General features: G+C 34.8%; 2 protein-coding genes across 2 annotated transcripts; both read right to left on the minus strand.

Annotated features, from left to right (window-relative positions):
• Positions 1-1244: 1244 nt before the first annotated feature.
• Positions 1245-6361, minus strand: LOC122600882 (FAD-linked sulfhydryl oxidase ERV1). Its single transcript, XM_043773659.1, has 6 exons — positions 5965-6361; positions 4241-4318; positions 2902-2949; positions 2713-2777; positions 1798-1875; positions 1245-1550 (listed from the first exon to the last, which is right to left on the minus strand). Exons 1-6 carry the CDS (start codon positions 6196-6198, stop codon positions 1430-1432), a joined length of 624 nt encoding a protein of 207 aa, XP_043629594.1. The 5' UTR covers positions 6199-6361; the 3' UTR covers positions 1245-1429.
• A 5783-nt stretch (positions 6362-12144) lies between these two features.
• LOC122601436 lies at positions 12145-12651 on the minus strand. The gene has a single exon (XM_043774193.1). It carries the CDS (start codon positions 12649-12651, stop codon positions 12145-12147), a length of 507 nt encoding a protein of 168 aa, XP_043630128.1.
• Between the last annotated feature and the right edge of the window lie 6821 nt (positions 12652-19472).

A 19472-nucleotide genomic window follows, 5' to 3' on the forward strand; every position in this document is an offset into this window, starting at 1 on the left:
AAAGTCGATTTACAAAAAAGAACTTCCATGGTGAGTGCTGAAATTTCCCGTCAATATCTCAAATGGATAAGTTCCAAGCTAGTCGAAAGATAACGCGTGAGCCGGAAGTCGTGTTAACTTTTTGGAATTTGGAAGGGAGCGAGAGACATTTGCGGAGCAATGATACAATTATGGAAGCGTAGATCGAGATGCATTTGTGTATTTACTTTTGGAATATGGAAGTGAATTGTTTAACATTTCATGGTAACAATATGATATTATTGTCTGTTTAAATTTTCGAAATCGGAAGTTGTAAACTAACACACCTTTGTTCTCTTAGTAAGATATTTGGTTTTCCAAGTTTCGAAAGTTGTAATCTTTTGGCTATCGTCTTGATAGCATGTTTATAATATTTCGTTGGCCGTTTAAAAAGATTGTCGGTCTACTTTATAGAAAAAAATCCGAACTATGTTGGCTAAAACTAGTTTTGTAATTTGAAAAGTTTTAGACTCGTTATTTTGTATTATATTTGTGTTACATTATTTTTTTTTTATTTTAGAAATAGCCTTTTGAAAAACTTAAAAATAATAATGTTTTGCTAAATTTTATTATATGACATTCCAATTTTTTAACATATATACAAACCAAAAACAAAATAGGAAAGGAATGAAATTCGAATCCATTTTCCTTATAAAACTACTCCGTATTCCTTAAACCAAACACCCCTATTTTCCTCTGTATTCTCACTCCGATTAAAACACAACTTTGGTTGTTGATCTAATCTTTATATATCAACCCTATATATAACCTTTGATCACATCCAAATATATCACAAGTTACGCATGCAGTCAATAAACAAAAAGTTGATGCTTAAACAAAACTTGGGTTGTTGGTTCTGTTAGACCATTTGTTTTCCTGTCCAAGTTCTTATAATCCGAAAGGACTAGTCAATGTTATCTTCTTTATGTGCACTTTTTTTTTGCTATTAGGAATGAGATGAAATAGCTATTGCAATTTGCAAAGATTGAAATGGTCATAATATCTAAAACTTACAATCGTATGTGAAAATTTATTCATAGCCAGGTTGTGTTGTTCAATCATGATTTTTGTGTACGAATCTAGTTGCTCGTACATGATTTCGACAAAGGTTTAGCATTTTCTTGTTGAGTTTCTCAAGGCATATTTTATTCTTTAGGGATAGATGAAGACGCAAAGACTGGAAGAAATGGTTAATCGAATATTCATGACAAACATAGCTAACAATAGATACCAAGACATCCACAAAGTTTAATAAAGTAAAGAACTACCACAAGCATGTAAACTAAAGTTCTTAAAGTCAACAATATCTTAAGTTAATGTTTATGTAACAATTAAATTACTAATATATGAAGGGAAACCCATCCCTAAATTTCTGTGAATATACATTTCTGGTATGGATATATAGTACCATCTAATCAGTCCGGCCACCAAAAAGTGTCATAGATCCTTGTAAATCACATAAACGATGCTCACAATCCAGCTTTCCCCATCTTGCATCAACTCTTTCACATGGAAAGGTTGGCTTATTAAGGCTGAAACACCAACCATACATGTCAAATTTGAAGAACACGGTTCTATATACCGTCTTATAGCATGGAGGCATATAAGACGTAGTGTATCTTTGATACGAGGAGCCTCCATTTCAAAGAAATCAAAAGCACATCAGAGTCTCAAGTGGGTACTAATAGGTTTTTTAGTAAATTCAACCACATAAAGGCAAGACAAATATCTACTATTTCACTAGGCTAGATATTAAAATTGAGATAATCTCGAAGTTACCTCCGATTAACAACATTGTGCACTCGACATAGCCATTGGGAAAACTCATCTTGAGAACCAGCCTGTACAGGATTCGATCTGCCAAAAATGTACGACATGATGCTGTGATTTACAAGGAATACCAATGCATCTCGGATAATGAAAAAACTAAATCTTACTGCTGATCTAAAACGCTTGAACAAATTCCAAGATCTTTGAGTCATTGAAAATGCAAGAGTTCATGGAATTTGGCAACACGTGTAAAAAGTAAAAACATTGTACATTGAATATGCTATATAACTTATAACCTATTAATGCTTCTGCCAAACAAATGTTTTTTCCCGAAAGAAAAAAGGTAGCTGACTAGAACAAACAAACTGCCTTTCATATCAAATTACCTTATCTGCCGATCCCTTGGATAAAAAATGTTCCAAGAGTAACTGATACGTTTATATATCACAACGGAAAAAAAAATACTGCTTATGTTATCTTTTGTATCTTGCATGTAGTGTATCTTTTGTAGAATAAGTAGATGTGGCAATTTAACCCATTCATGAGAAATGGGTAGATTTGTATTTCGCGTTTTGTGTTATGTATAATTCCAACTGGTCAGATGAGTAAATTTTAAGGTATCAGCCAAAATGACAGCTATCTGAACAGGTCAAACTAGTTGAAACCAGCAAGGTCAAGTGTATTCAAAATGCATAGGAACTCCAAAATCATATTTTAACTAATTTTGATTACCATTGTAATTATATAGATAAGATTCTCTTATCATATGCAACAGATTGATTATTTATGAAACTCATGGAAGTAAACGAAAGGTGTTCTCCAATAAGCCCTACCCAACCCATTTTGACTCGAGCTAAGGACCCATTACCCAACCTTTTCAACCTGTCCATTTTACCAACTCTAATGATAAGACAAAGACACTACCTTAGCACTTCCTTGAAGTGATCTGCACATTCCTTGCAAGGATACATGCGAGATAGTATTGCCATCTGCAGGAAAAGTATAATCCAATCATACTACATATATTTTTCCTTCCAGAAATGTGTCAATTTATGTTCTTGCAAAACTGCTCAACTGAAGATGAGGCAGAAATAAACAAAGGGGGGTAAATACCAGTTCTTTAACGTCCTTCTTTTGCTGCCTGGTAGGCTTTTCTGGATACTGAAGTTTTATAGAAGCAATAAGAAAATTTAGTGAAACAATCGAAAGGCATAGTCAGAAGGATAACTTGTGCAACTCATGCAAAAGAACTGTGGTTGAAAAGTATATAAACAGCATAAACATACAAGGATTTAATGCTTAGGTCAAGAGAAGAAGTGAAACTGTTATGAAATAAGTACATTCTTGGATCAAGTGGTATGCACGGTATGGCTGTTTTTTTTCATCTTTCCAGCCATTATTTGGCATACACTGTTCCACATTTATGTATTTCTGTACTAACAAGATGAGACTATTTTCTAGAGCACACTACTCTTGGATATATATATATATATAGGCAATACAAAAAGGTACATACACAGTGTGAAATGATCTAGAGAAGGTATACTATACAGTGTCAAAGAAAGTGACATGGTATACTTGCAAAAAATAAAGTTCCTAAAATGCATATAAATTGGTTGACGAAAAAAAAGGCTCTGTAACAATCAGGATAGCAGGTGATGGCAAGACATATGTTTTGCATGTCACTATAGGATCGAGTCAAAGGTTATAACTATGACCTATCTTGGCTCTAGTTAAAGATGAGCTCCAAAAAGGCATATGATATGTTGGATGTGTATGTTGGTTTTAGGTAAAATAAAACAAGTATTAAAGTAAAACAAATAAAACAATAGGTTTTTCTTCACTGAAAATCACCGTGCATCATGAAAATCATCGTGCAGGAATTACTGCGTGAATCTTTGTGCATCAATTTAACCATGATCTAAGGGTCAAGATCTTGTCCTATTTGTTTTACTTTAATACTTGTTTTACAATACCCAACCCCTGTGTGTGTTTTCTTCCAATAACTTCACATTGATTGATGAGACTAGGCAGCACACTCATGCAAAGTTGATTGACAGAAAAAAAAGCATCAAAGTACATAAAGTGAAACTTCAAGTCTTCAACAAAATCTTTAGGGAATTGGAATATGTACTCAGCGTAAACAATATGAAAGTAACATAAAATGCAAGTGTCAAGGTGAGTGTTGCTGAAAAGAGGACCATGGATAAAGGCCATGATACTTGGAAGACTAGGTTGGAAGCTTTAAGGAGACTTCTTTATTGGTTTGATGATCTTTATTGTTGTTCCTTTAGATCCATGGTTAACCAAAGTCAACTGTCATTAATTTGACTCATCTTACTCCTTTATAGCTTTATATATTACAATTTACAAACAATACAAACTTTTTAGCTTACATATAATCACTATACATGAAATAACAAAACTGCACAAGCAACTAAAAAGAGAAAACCTGAGCACCAAGAGTGTGAATGAATGTCCATGTGGCCCTTCCAAGCTCTTCTCTGGTCACTGGACCAGATGATATTTGCTGCACAAAACAAGCATAAAGAAATTTATAATCTCACAGAATATATCCAAGTGCGATATATATTATCACTTTGTGTAGCACAATTTCTTTGTAATAAGGCAATCCTAAAGAGAGATTAGAACACAAAAATACCATGTATTACCACCTTCTGGAAGGAACCACACATCACCAAGTTAAATACCTGACGGCAAAATATCATGAAATGTACTGGTGGAGAAAAGGCCTAACCAGCTCTACGCATAATACTCTGTGCTATTTTTAGGGTGGTGTCAGTAAGCTATAACTGAGTAACTGATAAGTTCCATAATTGTATACTTATTGGGTCGCAAGTACAAACTACATACAATACAAAATACTTTTGCGCTTTCTTTCCAGATATTAAGCAACAATAAGAATGAAAGATCATAATTCCTAAGATTTGGAAGGTGAGCCGAATAATAATATTATATTAAAAAGAGCAATCCAGTGGTGAAGCAAAGGTGTGCTTTTTGCGCTTAGGCACGACCAAAATTAGTCATGTAGACTTACAAAAACACTCTAAATGACAAATCCTTCTACTGAAACCTTATACATGCATATGCTAACTCATTTAAAATTATTTACATGCTGATTTAATGTTTATCGGTTTTTGGTTGAAATTCAAAGGGAAAATCACAAAGAAGCTTTAGATCTTACTTGAGTAAATTTCACTAGCGCTATCAACCTTGTATAATGAGGTCATCTACGTTCGTATTGACTGTATATATATGTTGTCATGTCGGTAAAGTTACTAAACTTAGCGACTAATGATCTAATAACAAACAAATCAATCAAACATATTGACATTGTTAAATCACTTGTTTACCTGTCAATCACGTGCCCCACTTACTTAACATATGAAAACACACCACACATTGTTCCTTTCTTATATGCCTACACACTTTGCTTCTTAAATCACATCTTCAGTATTTTGTTTACAAACGATACAGCTTTTCCTATCATTCATCTATTTTGGAACACACACAAATACTTGTTGCAAAAAAACCTGTGAAACTCATAATTAAATGTTTGAATGATCATTGATAGGAAAAAAGAAACAAGCTCCTCTTATTCTTCCTTTTCAAGCTACACCCTATCATGAATATCATTCCATTAGTCACTCCACATCATCCGAAGTGAAAGTAAAAAAATCGAGAATTTGATTAATAACTTCATACCCAAATAGGACAACGGAAAAGAAAGCCCAATTTTTCTTAACATTAATCAACTTCACCCATATGTTTTCTGATCTTTCAACAAACCGATTATAAAAAAAAACATAAAATACCCAGAAACAACAACATTTACGCAAAAACAATAACATAACTCTGTTTCAAGACTTACATCAAACAGTTGGTGGACATCACAAAATTGATCATTAACTCCATACCCAATTAGGCCAACGAGAAAACGATCAAGAAAAATTCAAACTTTTTAACCCTTAAACAACTTCACCAATACATTTTCTGATTTTTCAACAAACCCATATAAAAAAAACATACATAACCCAAAAACAACAAGAATGATACAGCTACAATACCACACTTCCGGTTGAGGACTTATATCAAACAGTTGGTGGGCATGAAAAAATTTTCAAAAATTAAGCCAAAAATGCAGAAGTTATTTACCTTAGTGGGTTGATGAGAAAAAGAATCAGAAGCAGCAGGAGCAGGAGCAGGAGCAGGAGCAGGAGCAGCTAGAATTGATGGGGGTGTAGATACAGAAAGTGAAGAATGTAATTTATTGTGAAATGGGGGTGGTTTAGTTGTAGTTTTGTTGATACAATTAGAAAGATTTGTTTGAATGGATACTGAAATTCTTCCAATTGTGTTGCAGATTGCTTCCAATGGATTTTCTGACATTTTTATTTGAGAGATAGGAAAGGGCGGGAAGTAGTTGTTTGTTGGCAAAGTTATGGTTGTAGAAAAAAGGTTCACCCGGACTTCGCTAAAATTGGCGCATGCGCATTGGGTAGCAAAGTCAGTTAAGTGTAAATAACATAAGGGAGTTTAAAAAAAAAGAAAGTAAATGATAAGTGTAACCCAACGGGTATATAATTATTAAAATTCTATATGTTTTAAAAGTAGATGTTTATCTATAAACCCTTATAAAACATATTGAATTCTTCTATTTAAGGAAATTCAGCAATTTTTTATACCCAAAATACTCTATTTCTTAATTCTAATTACCATATACACTTAATCTATATTTTTATACTATCTAATAAAAATACAACTCACTTTTTAAATAACATTAATGATTAAATTACACTACAAGACTTTTATCTTTTAAAATATCTTCATTAACCTTTTAAATCAATTGTGTTTACATCAATTATCTATACCATTTGACGTCGCCTCCACCACCAACCGTCACTCCCACCACCACACCGTCGCCTCTACGACCACCGTTGCATTGCGCGGGTACTGTGCTAGTTAGAAATTACACAAGAATGAAAGCTTGATGCTATTAACGTAAGAGTTTCTTGGATACACTTATTTACCAAATTAACATGTTTTTAAAAATATTTATCAAATTAGTATTATTAAGAACAAAGTTAGTAGCTGGGTTTTCTTTAAAAACACAATAAACTGATATACATAATGGCCACTTACAAAAATAAAGAGACTACAAAAAAGCATATAAAAATCCAAAAACCCTTACATAGACACCCCACTTGCATGTTGTTCGGAAAAAAAAAAAAACACCCCACTTGCATATGGACTTTTTCTTTCATCTTCTTCGTGAAAAGAAAAATATGCACCCACCTATACATATAACTAAACACACAATATACATAATTTAAACTTTTACTGAAAAAATTGAGGGAACGCTAACAAATACTGGTCGTATGATTAATATTGCTAAGTATGCACCAATCTTCTATTGGCTTTTATGTTGACCCTCCAAGCGCAGAACAAAGTTTGAAGTATATTGTACTAACTTAATATAAGTGCTTTGATTGGTCTCTTAAGTTAGATGGGGAGTTGTCTTTTGTGAATTAATGTATATACCGTGATTAAAACAATTACAGAACTTGTGATATAGAATGGAATTTTTCATATGACATTGCCCGAGGGGGGGTGATCAGAAATAACTTCGATGAGTTGCCAACAAGTTTACATGATAAATTAACAGCAGTCTCTCTTTCTTCAATTTCACATCCTTCGACCTTTTTTTTAATGTAAGCCGGAAGGTTTGTGAGTGCATCACCGACCAACCCAGATATCCAACTACGTAATGTATCAAACACAACGTCGTTATGAACATCATTTTCTATTGTGTTGGCAACACGGTGCATGGAAGATGCCGCATCTACTGCCCAAACTTCTTTATCTTCATATGAGCGGTTTGCATCGGTTGGCATGGCTAATTGGATCAACGTTTGTAATTTATCATGTGTTATTCCAGGCATTGAAGTGAGAGACCGCCCATTCACGCTTATGATAGACATCTTTCCGAAACTCTTCATACACGGGAGCGCCAATTAACTTTTTCATTTTAAAGATGATCGACATTCCTTCTGCCACACCCCCTAAAAAATTCTCAAAGTCATGTTAGAAAAATATCGATTCGTATTATAAATATAATGTAAACATGATTAATGATTACTAACCTGAAGATCTTGAGGAATCTGTTAGTTGATTCAGCATTTTTGCCATTGAGATTAGTTCCCAATTTAAGGTGATTATAGATTAGATGAGAAAAAAGAGAAAACACATACACAAATTAGAGAGGGGGGCCCGAAATTAATTATGTGATTAGTCACTAATGACTTTGGTGTTTTGTGTGATGTGTATTATAAATCTCTTTAATTCTAATCACCTAATGGGAAACCCTATATTATGTCATTAATGGTAAATACGTCTATCGTATATTTACCGACATAAGGATTTCAATTATTTGTCAATTATCATTTGAAACTGATATATGATCAGTGAAGGTCACAACTTCGTGGTTCCAACATTCTCCCACTTGACCAAGCGATAATCTATCTATGAGTATCACAGTTAATCCGGCCGAGATAATACTCATTTTGTTTTAAACCGAAATCATAGCCAATAAGTACAGTCGTAGAGAAGAACATCAACTCAGGACCCCCACTAGTCAAACTATGACTCAAATTTAAAACTAAATAAGCAATGATCAATTGACTAAGACAAATTTTGTTGCAGTAATGTCCATACATCATTATGCATGCTGAATGTAAATAATAGACAAACAAAATCTGAATACAGAGAAAATTTTATTAAATTTAATAATAATGACCTGACAAGTACAATATGCTATTAAATTAAATCTTTTGTGAGCCCCATCTTCGACACATGTCCTATGAAGATATTAGGAGGAAGACCTTTGGTCATCGGATCCGCTAGCATATCATTTGTACTTATGTACTCAATACAAAGAACATTTTCCTCAACCCGTTCGCGTACAAACAGATACTTTGTATCGAGGTATAGTCCAACGCCAATCGAACTGTTACTGTTCGAGAAAGTTACGGCAGCTGAGTTATCACAGTAAAGCTTCAATGGTCTAGAAATAGAATTGACGATTTTAAGTCCACTGACAAGGTTCCTTAACAACATCCCATGACAAGTGGCATTGTAAACGGCAATATATTCAGCCATCATGGTGGACGTTGCAGTCAGTTTCTGTTTATGACTCCGCCAAGAGATAGGTCCGCCAGCTAACATGAAAATATATCCAGAAGTAGATTTCTTGTCCTCTTTGCTTTTAGCAAAATCGGAATCTGAATATCCTACTACTTCTAAGTCATCACTCCTTCTAAAAGTTAGTTTGTAGTCTTTGGTCCCTTACAGATAACGTAGAACCTTTTTAGCCGCTTTCCAGTGTGCCAATCCAGGATTAGATAAATAACGTCCTAGCATACCGGCGATGTAAGCGATATCTGGTCGAGTGCAGACTTGAGCATACATAATGCTCCCAACTACAGATGCATAAGGTATCACCCTCATCTGATCCTTTTCAATCTCAGTACTTGGGGTTTGGAAAGAACCGAATACGTCTCCTTTAACTACTGGAGCTACAGTGGGTGAGCAGTCCTGCATTTCATAGTGTTCTAGAATACGGTCAATATAGGCCCTTTGAGAAAGACCCAGAACACCATTACGCCTATCCCGGTGTATTTTGATACCTATGACATAAGAGGCCTCACGGAGATCTTTCATGTCAAAATTCTGCAAAAGCATGCGCTTCGTTTCATGCAGCATATCCAAATTGTTACTTGCAAGTAGGATGTCATCTACGTACAAAACGAGGATTATGAAGTTACCCCCACTGATCTTGAGATAGGTGCATTGATCCACTGGATTCTTTAAGAAATCTTGTCCTTTCATGACTTCATCGAACTTAAGGTACCATTGACGTGACGCTTGTTTCAACCCATATATGGACTTCTTCAACTTGCAGACCATGTGCTCTTTACCTTTTGGAATGAATCCTTCAGGCTGCCACATGTATACGTCTTCTTCCAAGTCTCCATTAAGAAAAGCGGTCTTGACATCCATCTGATGTAACTCAAGATCAAAATGAGCTACTAGTGCCATGACGATCCTTAGGGAATCTTTACGAGACACAGGCTAAAAGGTCTCTTGATAATCAATTCCAGCCTTTTGAGTATAGCCTTTTGCAACTAGTCTAGCCTTATAGCGTTCAACATTTCCATTCGGGTCTAATTTGGTTTTGAAGACCCATTTACAACTTGTTGGTTTGGATCCTTCAGGAAGTTCAACCAAATCTGAAACGTCATTATGTTTCATGGAATTAAGCTCCTCAATCATGGCGTCATTCCATTTAGAGGCTTGGTCACTATTAATGGCTTCTTGATAAGAGGTAGGATTAGTAAGCTTTCCAATGTCCTCATCTTCAGCTAAGAAGGTGACATAATCATCAAAATTTGTGGCCCTTCGTTGCCTGGATGATCTTCTAAGCTGAATTTCGGGTTCTGTAACGGAAGGTCCTTCATTATTCGCAGCATCAACATTATGATTAGGAGGAGGATTCTGATTAGGAGAAGGAGGATCATTGATATTAGCAGCGTTGTGATTAGGAGAAGGTTAATCAGTGGTTTGAGCAGCGTTGGGTACAAGAGTAATTATCGGAGGACTAATAACCGACGAGTGGTTTCCCCCCGCATCTTGTACTTCATGCAAATCCAAGTTATGATTTGTCGTGCTCCCACTGATCTCTGAGCTCTCAAGAAAAGTAGCATGTTGCGTGTCAGTGATGGAAGTAGTATGGGTAGGACAGTAAAACCGATAACCTTTTGAGTTATCTGGATAACCAACAAAGAAACATGTAATGGTTTTAGGGTCCAGTTTCTTTAGGTTTGGGTTATAGATTTTAGCTTCGGCAGGACAGCCCCATACTTTCATATATGCTAGACTTGGTTTCTTACCTGTCCAAATCTCATGAGGAGTTTTAGGGACAGATTTGGATGGAACCCTATTGAGTATATGAACGGCTGTTTTTAAGGCCTCAGTCCAAAGGAAATTAGGTAAGTTGGTGTTGGCAAGCATACTTCTCACCATGTCCATTAAGGTTCGGTTTCTCCTTTCAGCAACACCATTTTGTTGAGGAGAACCAGGCATGGTGTATTGGTTAATAATGCCATGGTCTTTGCAATAATTATGGAAAGGACCAGGAGCTTGACCAATGTCAGTATGTCTGCCATAATATTCACCTCCCCTATCTGATCTTACAACTTTTATTTTACGATCGAGTTGGTTTTCAACCATAGTTTTATAATCAATAAAAGTTTGTAAAGACTCAGATTTTTCCTTAATTAAATACAGGTGCATATAACGCGAATAATCATCAATGAATGTAATAAATGATGTATGACCAGTGATTGCTGTGGAATAAGGGCCGCTAATGTCAATGTGTATTATTTCCAACAAGTTGGAACTCCTAGTGGCTCCTTTCTTGTTACCTTTAGCCATTTTGCCTTTAAGGCACTTAATACATGTTTCAAAATCACTGAAATCGAGAGAAGGTAAGATTCCATCTTTCACTAGTCGTTTCATGCGATCTTGTGAGATGTGGCCAAGACGTTTATGCCCCAACATAGAGGAATTCTCCAATTTCTTAGGTGATTTTGTCTTTGTTTTAGTTACATCATCCACATTAAGAGACAACAAAGACTGGGAAAATTTATGATCTAGTTCTAATTTATACAGTAATCTATCCAAAAAACCACGACCAAGCAATTCATTATTTAAAGTAATAGCAATCTTGCCGCTACCATGAATCATTACATAACCTTCAAGATCAAGTTTACCAATAGATACAAGATTCCGAGTAATTCTCGGTACATATAAGGTATCTACTAGTCTAATAGTCTTTCCGGTACTCATATGTAAAATTAAAGTTCCCATGGCTTCGACATCTAAGAGATCACCACTTCCAACTCTAAGTTTTCTTTGGCCCTTTGGTAGCTTCTGGATTGTAAGGAATCCCTGCATTGAGTTGGTCACATGAACCAGAGAACCAGAGTCACCCCACCATGTATTAATAGATACATCAGTCATAAAAGAATCAAATATTGCATAAAGTACGTTACCTTTCTTAGCTAGCCATTCCTTGAATTTAGGGCAATTTTTCTGAGTGTACCCATTTGCACGACAAAATTTACAGTGAAGTTTGCTACTCAAGGGATTAGAGCTAGAAGCAACTGCACCAGGATTGGTCTTAGGGACTTTATTTGCAGGCTTATTACTAGAATTACCAGATCTACCCTTCCTTTTCTTAGAATTAGTAGTGGTGGTAAGATGAACAGACTCAGGCTATGCCAGTTTGAGGCGTTCCTCCTCTTGCACACACATCGAAATTAGATCACTCGTTGACCACTTATCCTTCATAGCATTGTAATTCACTTTGAAGGTGTCAAAACGAGCAGGTAAGGATGTCATGATGAAATGCACAAGAAAGTTATCCGACACTTCCATTTCAAGGCTCTTAAGCTTATTAGCCATGTCAGTCATCTTCATGATGTGTTCACGAACACCACTGCTACCATCATATTTCAGAGTAAGCATTTGCAGCATCAAGTTACTTGTCGGCGCCTTTAATGATCCCTTGAAATGATCCTCTACAGATTTGAGGTATTCCTTCACTTTTTCAGAATCAGGAATTGCTCCTCGGATGCTGAGGTTGATTGTGTTCTTGACCAGCATAAGTGATAAGCGATTCGCCTTTTCCCATCTATCATAAGCCGCCTTTTGTTCCCTAGTGGATTGCTCAGTAACGGCAGCAGGTTCATCCTGACGAATGGCAAGGTCGTAATCTAACATGCCTAGAGTCAGCATCAGTTGATCCTTCCAGGAAGCGAAGTTCGCGCCAGTGAGTGGCTCAATGCCAAAGTTAGGTACTGACAGTGGAGATAAAGAGGATATGAATTTACGATACAAGTTAAAGAAGGTTATTACAGTGACGTAATTAGCTGTGTAAAGCGGACTAAGTGAGGTCTCTTAGAGTAATGGAACTAAATTAAGTATGCCTAATGTTCCTAAAGTTATGAGACTGTGACCATTATATTAATGAAGCAAGTGATAAGTATGCTTATAGTAAACACCAAAACCATAAGCTAAAATTAGGCTCCACTTAGATGTTACATCACCTTTGGGCAGAAGTAACTAATATCTAAGCGAAAAACATGAGCTTTAGGTTCGTGCAGCACAACACTTATCTTTTGACCTTTGGGCACAAAATTAAGCATCGTGTATTTTATGCATGAAAAGGAGTTCCTTTCGCCACACATAACATATTAAATCACCTTTGGGCAGAATTAATATGCTAAGTGTTTATTATGCGAAAGGGAAAGAAAACGCAACACGAGAATCATATTTGACCTTTGGGCACAAACGATGAAACCATGTATTAGTGCGAAGCCCCCAAGCATTACGGGGGTCCGGGGGCAGCGCCCCTGGAAGCGGGGTCCAAGGGGCGGCAGCCCCTGTCGGGGTCTAAGGGGCAGAGCCCCTGGCTGGAATGTAATAAATGATGTATGACCATAAAATTATGGGGTTAACAAACTCGACTATTTAAGGTCAAGGTTGTTATTTTAAGGCCGTATAATTTCAGATTTCGATAAAGACTAAATCAAAAGACGACTTAAGTTAACTCAAGATCAAATTTAATAAAGACTAAATCAAAATCGACTAAAATTAATGTCGAATTCAATAGAGACTAAATAAAAAAAAACGACTTAAGTTAACGTCGAATTGAATAAAGTCTAAATCAAAATTTAATATACGGTCAAATTTTAATAATGCAATAAAGTCGAATAATGCTTTATATTTAACTCGACTAGTATACTTTTAGGTCGACTTCGAGTAAATTAAATTAAGGTCGAAAACGACTAGCAATTAAGGTCAAGTTCGACTAGGAAATTAGATCAAACTTGACTAGCTTGAGGTTGAAGTTAGACTAGCATTGAGGGTCGACTAGCACCACAATTTAGGTCGAAGTTTGACTAGTGTAAGATGAGGTCGAGGTTAAGCTAGGTCGACGTCGAGGTTAGGCTAGGTTGAGCTCGAGCTTAGGTAGGTCGAGCTCGAGGTCGAGCTTAGGCAGGTCGAGCTTGAGGTCGAGCTTAGGCAGGTCGAGCTCGAGAAGCTAGAACTTAGGACGAGGTTAAGGCTGCTAGGTCGAGGTTAGCTAGCAGCTAGGTCGAGGTCGACCAAAAAATTTCATGAGGTCGAGGTCGACTTGATGCCTAGGTCGAGGTCGACTTGGCTTAGTTAAGGTCGAGCTCCACTTGTTTAGTTAAGGTCGAGACCAAACCAAAACATGAATTAGACATCGAGATTAAGAGTAATTAGGATCAAACTCAAAGAAATTAGATGAGTTTTATCAAGAACACGAAGAACACAATTAAGATTCTTCAATTTTTCTAAGAAAAACTAGGCCTTTTATGATCAAAATTATAACCAAAACCTTATTATCGTTAATTAAAATCACGTTTTTAATTTTATAAATCATTTTCGGTTTTAATAATAATACGAATCAAGAAAACATAAACCTTGTCTCTGATGCCAGATGTAGGAAAAATATCGATTCGTATTAGAAATATAATGTAAACATGATTAATGATTACTAACCTGAAGATCCTGAGGAACCTGTTAGTTGATTCAGCATTCTTGCCATTGAGATTGGTTCCCAAATTAAGGTGATTATAGATTAGATGGGGAAGAAAACACATATACAAATTAGAGAGGGGGGGCCGAAATTAATTATGTGATTAGTCACTAATGACTTAATTATGTTATATTCATATACATAACATTTATACTTAGCCCCCTTGGTGTTTTGTGTGATGTGTATTATAAGTCTCTTTAATTCTAATCACCTAATGGGAAACCCTATATTATATCATTAATGGTAAATACGCCCATCGTATATTTACCGACATAAGGATTTCAATTATTTGTCAATTATCATTTGAAACTGATATATGATCAGTGAAGGTCACAACTTCGTGGTTCCAACAAGTCATCCATGTCGGGGCAAACCACAATGCCTATAGAGGTCAATGTGATCAGCTGGAGGTCAACAGTCAAGAAATGGATCCCCGATCTCATCAATGTGACCACCGTCAAACTCTAAAACTCCGTTAAAGTTATTCGATGTTGTTATCACCGTGTACAACTTCTGGGACTCTGTCCTATTCATCTTGTCGATCCAACTTGTGGTTTGATCGAGAATGGATGCAATTGTGTTATCCGAAATCACTAACCGCTCATTATACCTCACAATATAAGGAGCATGTTCTCGGACAACCAAAGCTTGAACCGCAGGTGGGCGAAAAGAATACCATTCTACAAAAATTACATAAGGCGCACAAACAAGCCAAACTAAACGGTTCACCAGAAAAACCCACACCGTTTGCACGACAATGCATCCATATAAAATAATTTTTAAAACTTTTTTGTTAAATAATTTTAAAACTTTCCTAAACCATTTAACATATACATTTTTTATATTATAAATAGATAACAAATCTACCCAATCTTGGTGAGATGTGAATACATCCTGAAAGGATCCGTAGAAAATAACCGACACATTTGTACTTAATGAAAAAAGGAATCTACATGTTATAAAAATTAAACTTTTTATCTAAGACAGATAAAAGAGTATAAAAACATACATGTTTGGGGATTTAAACGACATATCCCCCATACGAGTATGATGAACAATACCGCGATGATCAGCGGGGGATAACAGATAAATCAAAGAGCTGTTTCCAAAGAGCAGATAAATAGAGCTATGAGAAACATTATAAATGATGCCTCACTCGTAGCCAGAACGAATTCAGGACAACTAGTAAGTGACATTACCCTATAACGTTTAATTCTCGTACATAGTTCTTGATAGTGTGGCCATGTAACAGTGTCTCTTAAATTTTGTTTCGTTTTTCTTTGAAATTTTGTATTGAATGTCTTTTTCAACAATGGAATGCATACCATTGTTGAAATAAAATGCAAGATTGCGAAGCCATTCAAAGCAAATACAATCCAACAAATAAAATGGAAGTTTATTACCCAGCCATGGGAGATTTGAAAAGCCATACATTCAGGGTCAGCAGCTTTAATTATTTGTTGGAATAATAAGCCGAAAAATATGTTGGATATAACAAAAACAAAATTTATGAAATTTTCAAAAAGTGAGGTATTAGAAATTTTTGCGAAGGAGGGACTTTTCTCTAATGCTGCATTCTTGAGTTTATTTATGTAAGGAAAAGAAAGGAAATTAAAAGGAGGAGGAATAATAGTTTTTGTATTCTTGAGTTTTTTAGTAAAGAGAAAGGAATAGAAAAAAAAAGGAAATTTAAGGGGTTTTTGGAACAAAAAGTTTCCTTCCAAAAATGGACTGGAAAGGAAAGAAAGCAACTAAAATTTATGTGTTATTACTATAAAGCTCTTGTCTGTCATATTTTACTTATAATAAAAAAGGGTATAATTGTAAAGTTGTATTATTTTCCTTTCTTTTCCTATAAACTCAAGAATAACATAGTGGATTTAACTTTTTCTATCCTCTCATCTCTTTTCTATCCCTTCATTTTCATTTCTCATAAAAAAAAAACTTGAGAATATAGTGTAAAATAATTAAAACACACGCCAAAGCACATAAAATTTTTCCTGTAAACTACAACTTTACAACTTTCCCCACTTCTCCTCTTCTCTCATTTCCTTTCTATGCCATTTTTTTCCTTCCAAACCCTTTCCTCCCACCTCTTCAAAAAGCTTAACAATACAGTTTATTTTTTTCCTCTCCACTCATTTCCTTTCCCTTATATAAAAAACTTAACAATACAATGTAAAACACACGCCAAAGCACATAAAATTTTTCTTGTAAGCTTAGGATATTCACCAATCGCGTCCTTATAGTCGCCCTCCACCAGAGTAGTCAACCCGAAGAGAAACATGAAGAACTAGTGTACCTTACTAAACTCGGAAGGCATCTACAAAAATGCACGCCTTAGCGCATAGATATGGTCGAGAGACCCCAAAACTTTAAGTATTAGTATGACGACAGCGACACCGAAAGTTACATAGCCCTCCCCATTTTGAGATTTCTCCTCATAGGAATATCTTTTCTCGAGTCCTTCGAGATATATACAATACGGGTTGATTTTATATAATTGGTTTAACAAAACCTGGGAATTCTTGGTTGAGTTTTGGAGAAGGTTAACAATCCCAAAACAATTGCGAGAAGTCAATAATTTAGCCATTAAGGTGGTGTTGGATGATGACATGTTTTATGAGTTTTTGTTTACGCCCCTTATAGTTTCTGACAAACAGTTTGACTCTCATTTTATCAGCCATTTGACTTTATTACCCTTGCTTAAATCTTTAACCAAAATCAATACAACGTTACTTATTAACAACACTTTAGCCTAACTAAACCACTCTAAGTCCTTAATTATTTTTGCTCAACTAATTATGTGTTTATAAGCAAGGTTGGAGAATTCGTGACTCGGACTCGACTCGGCGAGGGGGGAGTCGGGAGTTTTTGGAGACTCGGACTCGACTCGGATTGGAATTTTACATACAAATATAAGTATTTTTGAAATTATATGTAATAGAACTTTAAAAATATCTTCCAAACTTCAAATTTTAGCATAATTGTTTAAAAACAGTAAGATAATAATTCAAAACTTGAAAGTTAAACGTATGATTAGTTGATAGAATCACGTTTCATCATCATTTTGTGTGTGTCGAGGTAAGAGAACTTGTGACTCGGACTCGACTCGATAAGGAGGAGAGTCGGGAGTTTATTTTGGGTTCTCGGCTGACTCGGGTGAGTTTTACAACCATGTTTATAAGGAACTTTAACTAGTTTTTCTTATTTACACATAAAAATAATACAAATTTTATTTAGGAATTAATGTCAAAAATATATAATATAGAATTTGTAAAATATAGAATTTTACAAACAATAAAAACTCATGAAACAAAAAAGTTAATATTAATGACGATTATAAAAATCAAAATCTTATTGAAAACGTGTAATAAAATTGTTGAAAACGTTATGTAATTTGGTATGTCTAACTTTTAATATAGTGTTTATCTCCACAAATTGTAAGTATGTAAATTTTTTTGCGCAAGATCAATGCATTGTTTGTTTAAAAATATAATAGGGCATATATTTTCCTTGTCGCTTAAAGTATCAAAAAGTTCATGATCGGCCCTGCGGTTTTGGTGTTGATCGATAAAAACTTTTGGTGCCCCCACGTACTCAAATACCTGGATACGCCACTGATGTTACATGAAAATAACATTAGCTTTTATATATTACGAGTGCATAGCGGTACCTTTTACATATTACATGACAATAGCATTAGCTTTTATATATTACGAGTACATGACAATTGCTTCATGAAAACGGATGTACCATCATCATATCACAGTAAACCATCAAAAAGCCTATATACGTGATGATCTATGAGGCATCACCAAAACCATCAAAAACCCATTGAACATCTAGCATTTATACAACCCAAAAGATTATGGTTATCAAAAGGTAAAACTATAGTAGGATAACTTAGTAGCCTAGTGATGTCCATAATTATACATATTTCTACATCGTTAATAAGCCGTTTTTAGAGTTAATTATGAATTAAATGCATAAATATTCAAAGAAACATTGTAAATTAACATTCAATAAATAAATAACCTGTTAAATTAACAAAATATCTCAACTTTATTAAATTATTGTATATCTGGTGTTTGCTATCAAACAGGTCAATAAATTATAACCATTATCTTTTATATTTTATATTTTAAAACTAGTTATTACCTATTAGCATTAAAAGTTACACATAATGTTTGATGTTATTAACATAAAATCATAATGCTGGTTATAGTGTCGACACTCGGTGCCATGAGGCAATATAACCCAGTATAACATCTCCTCTCGAGATGATCTAATTATTCCCTGAGTTTGATTATACCTTTTTTCACATGAACGTAATCATTTTATCGAGTATATATCTAAATGCATATTATTAAGGGTTTGGTTGACTATATCCTTAAGGATCATAGTAAAGCTTGTTATTTATGGAATGGAAATTATAAATAACACTCATAGTTTTTATAATTGTCATCACTTTTAGTATAATTTAAAACAACTCGTATCCGGAAAATGATTAATCCTCTTAACAAAATAGCCTAAAAATTCTCTTAACTATTAGATGATGGACATGGGGAAAAATCAGGGGCCAAGATTAGGAAAGAAAATTAGTGGATACCACATGTCACCTTTTTAGAATGTTAGGAGGATTTTCAGGCTATTTTGTTAGGAGGATTAATCATTTTCCTAACTTAAAATCATGGGAAATGATTAATTCTCATAACCAAATAACCCAATAATCCTCCTAACTATGAGATGATGATATGTGGAAAAAATCAGGGGGCAAGATTAAAAAAGATAATTAGTGGATACCATATGTCACATTCTTAAAGTATTAAAAAGATTATTAGGCTATTTGGTTGAAATGATTTATTATTTTCCTAAAATCATACTTCAAAATTAATGGCTGCCAATATATGGGAAAAAAAGATTGCATCTTGTCAACTTGCTATAAATAAAAGTCAAACAAATCCTTCATTTT

The sequence above is a fragment of the Erigeron canadensis genome, chromosome 5 (genome assembly GCF_010389155.1).
Source record: "Erigeron canadensis isolate Cc75 chromosome 5, C_canadensis_v1, whole genome shotgun sequence".
NCBI lineage: Eukaryota > Viridiplantae > Streptophyta > Magnoliopsida > Asterales > Asteraceae > Erigeron > Erigeron canadensis.

Excerpts from the sequence above, each read along its gene's own strand:
- LOC122600882 (XM_043773659.1), bottom strand. The coding sequence starts at position 6,198 with ATGTCAGAAAATCCATTGGAAGCAATCTGCAACACAATTGGAAGAATT. Across the intron at positions 2,778-2,901 it reads AGAAGGACGTTAAAGAACTG|ATGGCAATACTATCTCGCAT; the intron begins GTATTTACCCCC and ends CTTTTCCTGCAG. Across the intron at positions 1,551-1,797 it reads CACAATGTTGTTAATCGGAG|CCTTAATAAGCCAACCTTTC; the intron begins GTAACTTCGAGA and ends TTGGTGTTTCAG.
- LOC122601436 (XM_043774193.1), bottom strand. The coding sequence starts at position 12,651 with ATGTTAGATTACGACCTTGCCATTCGTCAGGATGAACCTGCTGCCGTT.